Raw genomic sequence first — 10,687 nt, forward strand, 5'->3', positions numbered from 1 at the left:
CCCCCCCCCATGTCAAACCTTGTCTCCCACCATCTTCTTTTCCATGCTTTGATCATCCATCATTAAAACGCTTCGTCCTTCTTTTATTCCCCTGTGGCTTGTCTGTACGGCCGCCAGTTTTGCCTGTAAACATGTTAGGCACGTTTATACCCTGACGCCATTCTTTATCGTTGAGACATTTTAGAGTGCGCTAAGGATATTAATCTTCATTTGTCCCGATTACGTACAGCGATCAATCTTTCTTTTCTTCTTTCTTAACTCGTCACATCTTTTTAAACTTTCCACGGACATTCCATGGGAATAAACGAAGCCATACTTGCATTTTAGTCGAGTTATCTCTTTTCCCTTCATGGGAATAGACGATGCATGAAAAAAAAAACTTTATCAGAGTTTGAGCTAACAGCCTTAACTAGTAAACTAAACCACACGGGATGCTTACTCCAAACGATTAGGTTTCTCCGACTCGAGTCTATCGTGTGCTTGGACGTTGAAAGTCATGCATCTTCTTTAGCTGAGCTGTTGAACTATCGAATAAAGTGGTGACGATGAGTGATGGAATATGGGGTCTATGCGCTTGCGTCTAACGAGGAGGCAAAAAGAGAGACTGTTCCTTCGCAAACCGCGGCTACTTGGCAATTCACCGCTTACCGTTACACGAATACTGCAATTCGTAACTGCATCTCATCTCATCTTGTCCCTTGACCTTTTCACTCTTGTTCTACCTGCCTCATCTGAAGATGATGATGCATGTGTGCTTTGATCCAAACCCTGAGACGAGGAGATAGCCACACGTGCCCCAAGCCATCGTCTGTTCTTCTCTCTTCATTCGAGCATTGTCCCTTCGGCCTTGTTCCCGGTGAAATGGAGGGTGTGTGACTCGGCAATTCTTTCGCAGTCGCAAAGAGTCAGCGGCATGTTGTCAGTCATAAGAATCTGTCTCTAGATGGCGACGACGCGGGATGGCATTACAGACTTGGCAGGTCTTTCTTTGCTTCGGAATCGGAACCGCAGTCAGATGACAAACAAGATATGCGCTTTGTCTAATGGCATACAATATCCGTCGCAATCGTATCGCGATTGACGTTCCAGCTATCTGGTAAGAGTCACATATGAGACAGGTGAGCTACGATAACTACTATACGTACAACATGTATATGGACCGGCGCATATTGCATCTCCGTTTCTCCTTCAGCTTCAGCCTCAACTTTATCAAGGGCTGCGATAGACCCCCATCCCTCCATCTTACATCTTCGACAGAGCGGGAAGGTCCCCATGCCAAGCGATCCTATTTGTGTTATCTTATCCGCCACCTCTCATCATCTTTGTCAAGAAAACACCGCGGCCGTCTTATCTTGTACATACATACTTGGTTCACCGTGTCTTTACAGTGATTGCAGAATCACACCTGAACCAGCCCTCAAGAAAAAGGCGCCTTCCATAACCAGATGGCAAGAGATTAAAGGGCAAAAAAACAACAACAAGATAAGATGAGATGAAACCTGGCGAGCAATAAAATGGCAGGTCGGCAGGGAAGTAACCTTCAAGGGTAAAAAAAGCCTTGATGCATGTCACGCAGCGTCTATCTTTCACATGCAGGATCCTAGCCAATGTGTGATTCAACGGAAGATCCAGGGTTTTTTCTTTCTCCACAAGTCCTGTCTTTCTCGGTCACCGGGCAAAGGCCGTTGATCACTTTGAGTCGATTGCAACGGCAATTCGCAGTTCTGAGGCATTTGTGAAGCCGAGCCCCGGATTCCGCAGGACCATTTTTGGTAGTTGTGTGTCATCACGTCAACATCGCATCACATCCGTTCATCTTTTACGGAGTAAAGTTATAGGTATAGACCGTTGAACTATTAGTATTAGGCAAGGATGGCGGGTTCTCGGGAACGGAGATGACACCCAACTTTATACTACAGACGTACTACTACAACGAGGTGAGACGGCATCGGGCCGGAAGGAGATCATGGATACGTCTGAGCGAAATGCTACGGTAGAGTTGAGTCTAGTGTAGAATACATAGAGGAAGGTATCATGAGTATGAGTGATGGATTTGTCATTGTCATGGTCATGGCCATGGTTGGGGAAAACCCCGGGAAACTTATCATGGCACAGTCATGATAAAAGGGTAATACCATGTCTGACAGACATAAATGGCTGGTGATGATAAAACAACCTTGTTAACCAAAGAGGGTGTACCACAAACGCCCATTACGTTGACCAAATGCCCGATATCTTGGCTTTTTTGTCTCTATCTGGGGATGACAAGATGGGTTGCGTCTGGGGAACACAGACAGACACACACACACTCATGTATGTATGTATGTATGTACACTTCATCATACGTGTTGTTGGCTAGCTAGTACTGCTGCTTGGTGATGTTGCTGCAGGATCGACTGCATGCACGCACTGGCAGAGTGCAGCTAACCAATAGCCAGACCGAAAAACATAAAAGACGCGGAGATGAAAATGCTACCGAAAAGAAGCGCCCCATGAGGCCATCTACCCCACAAGAATTGGCTCACCGGTATGGAAACCCTGCCACGCACACAGTCTGGGGGAGAGAGAGAGCAATTGAGAAGCGCTGGGCTGCGGGAAAACAGGGCCGCGGCTGACATTGCACCTGCTTCATTTGCTGTGAACAAGCAACCCCCATGGCTACATAGTGCATGGTATCATTTTTTCGGGGTAGCCAGCACTTGATTGCATTGCATCCCGATGAGACAGGGTTTGTTGGTTGTTGTCCATGCCCGCCGTAAATATTCGGTGCCCCAATGGCGGTGACAAGATATTTCATCACTGTGAAAAACAAAGGTTCAATGTACCGAGGTACTTAGTGTTTGCAAAAGAGGCAAATATGAACTTGGACCTGAAGCTTGAGCTCAGAGGCCCGGTTATCCAGGGGTTGCCTCTGTTCCCAAAAGTCTGGGCCTGATCTTCACGTTCTAGCGGAGGTTTTTCGTGTTTGATAGCGGCTGATCTCTCCAAGTCTGGGGGGGTGCATAGTAGACAGAGCTCTGTAAACTCTAGCTCATGTCAAAGTGGCGATATCATAGCGTTTGGACCCAATATCACCATCATCATCATCATCATTAATATCGGATGGCATTATTTAGCCGGGTATACAGGTTTGACAGCTGTGTATTCAGTGGGCTCACAACTAAAACTCCAAGGGATCGCAGCCACCCGACAGTGGATGCGACACTGCAACTGCAGCTGCAACTGCTACTGTACAAGTGCCGGTTATTTGCATTAGCTAGCGGCTGCACATGACACCTGCATTAGTCCCCGTAAGATGCATATCCTCATGTACCTTCATACCAAAACTTCAAACGGCAGCATCATCTATTTCCTAAACCGTCCACTTGCAGCTTTTCTGTCTCTGTCTCTTTCACTTTTTCTTTGTATCTTTAATTACAATTGATATCTACACCCTTGCTTGCGGGCAATTCATCCATGGTAATAAAACCAACACATCCCTACCTAACCAACCCATTTGCCAGATCGAGACATTTTATTTCTTCAAAGGGTCGATTCCGTGCAGATACCCATCAATACACCAAGATCTCGTCTTCCCAAAACGACAAGATACATATTCCCTCCGCCGACCGGTGAACTGGGATTGCCCTGCGGAAATTTTATCCTCCTTAACAAAATGACCCTGAAACCTTGGTTCTGGCCCATGATGCCACATTCTGTCAAAAAATCATGATGGACAAGCGTCCCTTCTTCGACACCCTTTCTCCGGTTATTCTGTCAAAAAAAGGCCTCATCAATCCAGTCGACTTGTCCTTCCACGGATGGCTTTATCGGTCTAGAAGAAACTCTCCCATGTCGCCTTGTCTTGCTTGGCTCATCTAAAAACAGCTACACAAAACGTGATTGTGGCTTTGTGCAAACATCCGACGTCTTACCCACCTGCAACTGCAACTGCAAGCTCTTTGAGACTTTTTTTTTTCTCCACGATCGAGATCAAACCCCCCCTGGGCCCCCTTAACTGCGTGGTGTCCCTATTGTGTCAAAGATGCTTGCACCCGCACAAGCTTCTGAACATGTGACTTGACGTGTGGTGTCCATGTATAACGGTTTGACGCAGAGTCGCGTCTATTGGTTTTTTTTCTTAAAAGCGTCTATTCATCTACCAACAGTTTGGAACATGTCTAGAAAACGACAATACAAATCTAGTTGCTGCCCTTGCCAAACAAGACATGTCATTCATTCATTCATTCATTCAGGTGTCTTGAGCTCAATTCATGCCAAACAGCAAACATGTCTTTGCCACGAATAGACGGCGGCCGATGCCAGTTGCGACGACATACCGAATACATCCGCTGAACGTGATCATAATCCCGTGCCATCCGCACGCCGCGAGTTGCCAGCTTCTCTTTCATTACCGACACACTAGATTAGGTCGCGATTGGTCCAGCAACGACCTCGATGAGTTTTCTTTGCTAGGAATCGGGCTATCGCGAGACAAGCGTTGGACAAGTGTTGGACAAGTTTGCTCTTTTTCCTGCTCTGCTATTGGTGTGTTGGTTGCGACAACTGTTGGCCATATCTCTACCCTGGCTACAGCTCTCCTCAATTCAGCAACCCCTCCCAAGGATTCTGCTGCGTGCATTGACAAAAGTCTCAGCCAACGTTACATGCAAATCCGGAGAAAAATATGCACTCGTCAAGAAGCACCTAGGCCTGGCTTTGCTCTACATCGTTTCACGGTCATGTGATGTGTTTGCGCAATCCCCTGTCCATATTGTCTTACTGACATTCCATCGATTGTTGGTCAATCGTCCAACTAAACTGTCCTGACTATCACATATCACAATCGATTTCGCTCATCTCAGTTGCGCTAAGAAAAGGCTGCATTGTGCGCTCGTCACGCTATGCCTAGCCACTATGTTTGGGAGCAATGACTATCACCCCGCGAGGATCTGACTGATTGCCGCGATATAATGCTCAACTAAAGCGGCTGCTAGATCGCACCGCCATACTCTTCTTAGCGGTTCAGCTTATCAGCCCTAGCCCGCTAGCCATAGCGCGACAAATATCCCGAGGTAGTGAGATCCAAAGTTACATTGTGCGGACGCCGGAAGTGATTCAAGCGTCGAAAGCACATCGTCACGTAACTAACAGAAGCTGTAGACGTGGGGTGAAGCTGAGCATGGAGTGTTGTGTCTGTAGTAAGCATCTGAGTTACAGAATACTCTCGATTGTGATAGAGATCCATCAACATAAACATCTCCAAGGATCACTCAGCTCAATGTCACCCTGACGGAAGCGATTGCAGATATGTCATAAATTGCTTTTGCCATGTTTCCTCCGCTACAGTGGCTGGCACGTAACCTGCCGTCCCCATGTTTCGATGCCGTCGTCTACTGATGCTTCTTCTCCGCATCCGAAAGTCGTCTCCCATCGACCAGGCTCCCGTCAGGCAGAACCTTTTCTGTAGTTCGGACATGGGCCAACAGAAACGGGTACGCCAGATCGCAGACCACCGAGGTACCAACGAAGAACAAGGCGAGAGGGTGAAAGACGAAGCCGTGAGCCTCTGGCCAATACCACCAGAGCAGTATGCAACAAACAGGAAGGCCCATAATGGTGCCTACGAAGCGACAGAACCTGGAAGTATGATTGTCAGCGCCGAGCAAGTTTGTGAATACGGCGATTGCCGCCCAAATCTCTTTTCCATCACGAGACAACAGGCGGATGCAAATCCTACTGGTGACCAAACTGTTGGGTCTACCTGCATGGTTGTGCTGAACAGACCGCCTCGTTCTATAGACCGCCTTGAGTAATAGAAGCTGACCGTTGAACTCAAGGATGTAATAATGAGCAGCCTAAGAGTTTGCTCTGAGATAGCATGAACGGACATGCCAATTTCGTCTCGTGTGCTAGCTTTCTGATACATGACAGTTGATAGATGAGATCTCGCTAAGCTCCGATCAAGACACACCCTCTGCAGGAACCAACATGCAAATAGACAGAATAGAAAGAAATAAAGAAACTCACCAGATTGCATAGCTTTGCCCACCTGAGTGACCACGCTGAAGAAGCATAGCCAACGCCGAAACGCTGAATATCATCTGCGCCACACCAGCCGACCAGAATGCCAACTCAGTAGTATCCCTCGCCTCAAGACCCTTCCACGTCTTGCCCCATTTGATACCATACCCACGATGCGGCTCCTTGAGCCACCACCATACAAACGTCCCATTACCCACCAGCCCCGCCACAAACACAACCGCCAGCAGCAGCGGCACGTTGCGCGCGACGAGCGGGCTGGAAGAGAATGATCTAGGTGCCGTTTTGAGCGTGGCGTACAGAACGGGTATGTCGAGAAGAAGCCAGCAAGTGAAACCAAAGGTCTCGATAGGGGCTTCGCACACGCCGAACGCGTAGACAACCTCCCATGCGAGGTTGAGACCGAGAGCTAGGAGGGGCGCGGGCGTGGCGTGGGTTGCGAGGCTACGGCGGACCATGAAGTAGTAGGCGAGTAACCAGAAGGTTATGCCGACGGAGAGGCAGGCTGTTGAGGCTGGGACGAGCCATGCTGGTGCTGAGGGCGGGGGGATGTCTGAGGAGCCCATTTTGTGTGATGTTGTAAGACTCTGGTTGTGTGAATCTCATGTCATACCTGAGTACGTGTTAGTGTTTTGTGGGTGATTGGTGGTGGATTGCTTACCCTGTATTCTTGTTGATCGGCAAGTGTGCTTTCGCTAGCCAGTGAACAAACCTTTGTAACAATCACATAAATAAGTGCTTATTCCTTTTAACTTGCTAAGGTATGTTGGTAATAGTATAGGTTGGTAGAGTATTGAGTGTTGAGGAAGTTGTTTGCGAGTTTGACGCTGAATGTTCAGTGGGAAGACCTGCCAGAACACACGAGTTGGATAGTTCCATGACCTTGTATCTCGTTTTGAATGAGAGAAGGGTTCTTGCGATCTGCTTAGAGCTTTGTACTTCAAGACTGATATTATATCCTGTAGTCTCACTGACTGCTGTTAGGTATTGACTTCATGAGTCGCTATGTGTTAATTAACCGATGTGAATTATACTTACCTTAGGACTTAAGAATAAAAAACGGTAGAGCAATAAGTATACTAAGCAGTATTAGATCTTTCTGGGAAAATAGAGAAGTCCGTCTAGAGTTACGTAATTGTTATTTACTCTGGTTCTGGGAAAAAAACCAAGTACCTGTGCAGTCAGCCAGGCAGCTGCACTAAAGGAGGGAAATAACACAGCATCTACCGAAGCAGAACTTCCACAGAACATACCCGCGTTGCATCTCAACGCTTCGACTATTTGTTCTACTTGCCACGATCTCTCTACTAAAATCATGGCGTCCGGAAGTGCTTTTGTTGAGCAGCCCGACATCGACTGTGAAGCTCTCGATGAGGCTCTCGATGAGTCTCCTTTGGAACTCTTTGTTTCAGGAGAGAAGCCGCCGGTTCACTGTGAGTCGCCCACATCAGCGAAGTTACTATTCGCGCTATTTCTGACTACTATGTAGCGAACGAGCCGAAGAAGCAGCAGACTGAGAAGGGGAAGGGGAAGGAGATTGCGGAGAATGACACTCTGCCTATGGTTCATGAGTCCTTGACTGAAGAGGCTGAGGCCGAGAAGGCTTGGAATGAACAGTCTGGGTTTTCCGAACCTTGGCGTCAACTGCATGAAGGTGTCTGGACCCAATTTGGCACTCATACAACGCCCTCGAATGGAGAGGCCTCAACTGGAGAGGCCTCGGCTGAGCACACCGGAGCTGAAGAGGCCTTGGACGACGAGGCCTCGGGCGAAGATGTCTCGGGCGAAGAGATCTCCACTGAAGAGATCTCCACTGAAGAGGCTTTGACTGACCAGACCGTTGAACAAACCCTGCCTGGACCGTTCGAGGATGAAGATGACTATGAAGGGCTCTCATAGAATGTGGCCTTCAGTATGGACCTCCCCGATGTTGAGGAGATGGATGAAGAGGCTCTTGCTGAATTCCTCTACGTCTTCGATCTCGTGAAACAGGATGTAGCCCACCTTGGAAGACCGAAACGTAAGTATACGAATATCAACGTACGGGTATACTTATTTCTAACCACTTTCTAGCAATCCGACGAATGGAATGAGCCAGACGTAGCCGTATTAGGTCCTCGATTTATAAAGGCATACCCCCTGGACAATGCCGGTAAGTTATCCCAAGACTCTCAATAGCCTAGGACCGAAACTAACAGCGGTATACTCGCAGAACAAGATATCGAAGGCCTACCAAGAGTCCTAGGCCTCGGAGCCCGACTACCGAACTACTTGATGCGAATCCTCCCGCCTTTGCATAAGATGCAGAGGCTATAGACCCCTCGCCTGAGCGAGAGGCTAAATGTTGGAGGATCATTCGAGAGGAGGACTAAGGATTAGTGAAGGCGAGAAGGAGAGCTGTTTAATAATGATTAATAGTCAGTTAAGCGACTGTCAAATTTAAAGCTGCCTATCTCGAGGTTTAGTCACAGACACCGGTGTCGACCGGTGATTTCCCCCTACAGTGTCGCTTGGGTGCTCATGTGTCGGAATGCAAGTAAATATGAACCTTTAAGCTATGCAACATATCCTTCCCGTACTTGTATACATACAAAATCAACCAACCTGAACTCCAGACACCAAGATAAATACACGAAGCCTCTCATGCGGCAGCCTTAACCATAGGCTCCCAAGGCCTAGCCAGATTCCATAGGTATACCTCACCGACTGGCTCTTCGCCCAACGCCTTAACAAGGATATGCTGAAAGAGAGGAGCGCTGGAAAACAGCGGCGCAACTGGAATGACTGATCCTCGATCCCAACCAGCAGAAAGACCCTGCGACCACGAAGGCTGTCGAACGAAATCCTTGACTTTGGCGTAATAAGCGTCCCAATCGTCTGAGTGATCGTTGACAACGATCTGAAACCTTACGCCCTGAATGTCAACTGTGATGCGCTGCACTGTACTCGGAAACCCCTGCTCAGCGCCTGGGCTCAAAATCCATGAGTAGTCGATCTGATCACCGTTGCTCTCCCAGTCATACCAGACTTGCGTGCCAACCTGGGAGTAGTCGTTGAGTACAAGACGTCCCTCGGCATCGAAGCTCAACTCGCAGTGTCGTGCGTCGATGCCTGGTAGCGTGGGGAGGACGATGTCACAAGTGGACGGGTCGGAGCCAAGGACAAAAGAGCCCGGGCGTTTGGGGGGCGAGTCGAAGGAGAGCTTGAGGGCGCGGGTTGGACGGCTGCCGAGGAGGTTGGGGAGACGGGAAGAGAGTGTTGGGGAGGATTCTATTTGGACGGTGCGGAAGATGTTGGAGGGGAGGTGGGCTGTTTTGTCGGCGGAGGAGTTGCGTGCCGTAGGGACCAGCCAGGCGATGATGTCGGACATTGTGATGTGAAAGAGAGTGGTAGATGATGAAGAGAGTGTAGTTACGGTGAGTTGTGAGTGAGGGTTGACACTAGATAGTGTGATGACTGACACTGAGTAGTGTATTGGATTGACACTGGATAGTGTATTGACGATGATATAGTAACAGAAGAGGCTCAAACGAAAGAAGCCGAATAACCAATATTGTATAAGTAGTGAAATGCAAATGTAAATAGAAGAAAGCACGCTGAAGAAAAGACTGTCGAATTTGTCTCTGATGTGTTGTCCATGTGGGTTTATATCCAAGTCAACATTTGACCAGTCCACGTTGCGCCGACAACCACTGGCCCTCGATGCACCGCGCGCGACGCGTCGCGAAGACCTACCAGAAGTCCAGAGACGCAAATATTTGAAAACAATTGTTTCATTATTCTCTTTGGAGAGTTGATTGTGGTGGTGTTTGAGCGTGGGAGCACGAGAGCCAATCATTCTTGGTGGAGTTGGAAGGGGCGATATTTGTGAGCCACTAAACCAAACAAACAAGATCGTGAATGAAATAGAGCATATTAAAGAAGATTGACAAATTGTGGTATTGGTTTTGGATGGGTTGAGGTTCGATGTGGCGTTTCGGGAGTGGTGGGTTGAGAGAGAGCGATGCATGGGGATCGCTGTCGTGGAGTTGGACCCTGCATGCACTTTACTGACTCATATACTGTTTTGTTTTATCACTGGTATTGTTAGAATGATATATCGAATGAGCATGGGTTGTTTTTAGAAGATCTGGGGTAAGAAGAAACGTGGACATGTCCCGGGGTGGATCGTTATCAGATCTGTCCCAGGACGTATCGCATATCCCCGAGAGACAATGTCCCGTTCGATAGGAAGCGATGTTCTATGATACAAAGATTTGTCGGTGAGTAATATAGAGACCCAATTCGGGCGTTTACATCCTTCTTTAGGTAGTCATGAACCAGAAATGGAAACAAGGTATACTGACAAGTTGACCACCGGTTTTATTATGATCCCCAGTCTTGGACTAGAGCGAACAGAAGGTGGGCAATATGGCCAGTATCAACTATGGATCTATTTTATTCTCTGATGTTTTATTCCTGGCGGCATCTCGGATCTTGGTGACGCTCACTTTGAAGCTATACTGAACTGTCATCTGCCACCCGGACACCTACCTCATTGATATAAGTCTTCTCAACAGCTCAGTCTTTCACATACGACCATACCTACCAGAAAATACGGGATCCCGTCCGCTCTCCCATAGTCAAGCTGGTAAGGGGCGGATTAGTAGTTGGGTCGGTGACGACC

The 10,687-nt window shown here is 48.1% G+C and overlaps 3 protein-coding genes across 3 annotated transcripts, besides 4 other annotated features; 1 reads left to right on the plus strand and 2 right to left on the minus strand.

Moving 5' to 3' along the window:
* Positions 1–2,311: 2,311 nt before the first annotated feature.
* Positions 2,312–2,332: a microsatellite.
* Positions 2,333–3,070: 738 nt separating this feature from the next.
* Positions 3,071–3,093: a microsatellite.
* A 1,118-nt stretch (positions 3,094–4,211) lies between these two features.
* Positions 4,212–4,234: a microsatellite.
* A 1,138-nt stretch (positions 4,235–5,372) lies between these two features.
* On the minus strand, positions 5,373–6,587 carry FPSE_06116 (uncharacterized protein; the record flags this gene model as incomplete). The annotated part of the gene is made up of 2 exons (XM_009259234.1): positions 5,373–5,619; positions 6,010–6,587. 2 exons carry the CDS (start codon positions 6,585–6,587, stop codon positions 5,373–5,375), a joined length of 825 nt encoding a protein of 274 aa, XP_009257509.1.
* Positions 6,588–7,336: 749 nt separating this feature from the next.
* On the plus strand, positions 7,337–8,114 carry FPSE_06117 (uncharacterized protein; the record flags this gene model as incomplete). Its single annotated transcript, XM_009259235.1, has 4 exons — positions 7,337–7,454; positions 7,511–7,860; positions 7,921–8,041; positions 8,095–8,114. The coding sequence occupies 4 exons, from the start codon at positions 7,337–7,339 to the stop codon at positions 8,112–8,114; spliced, it is 609 nt and encodes a 202-aa protein (XP_009257510.1).
* Positions 8,115–8,662: 548 nt separating this feature from the next.
* On the minus strand, positions 8,663–9,391 carry FPSE_06118 (uncharacterized protein; the record flags this gene model as incomplete). Its single annotated transcript, XM_009259236.1, has 1 exon — positions 8,663–9,391. One exon carries the CDS (start codon positions 9,389–9,391, stop codon positions 8,663–8,665), a length of 729 nt encoding a protein of 242 aa, XP_009257511.1.
* A 1,200-nt stretch (positions 9,392–10,591) lies between these two features.
* Positions 10,592–10,686: a repeat region.
* Position 10,687: the final 1 nt, after the last annotated feature.

This window comes from Fusarium pseudograminearum, chromosome 2 (genome assembly GCF_000303195.2).
Source record: "Fusarium pseudograminearum CS3096 chromosome 2, whole genome shotgun sequence".
Lineage (NCBI taxonomy): Eukaryota > Fungi > Ascomycota > Sordariomycetes > Hypocreales > Nectriaceae > Fusarium > Fusarium pseudograminearum.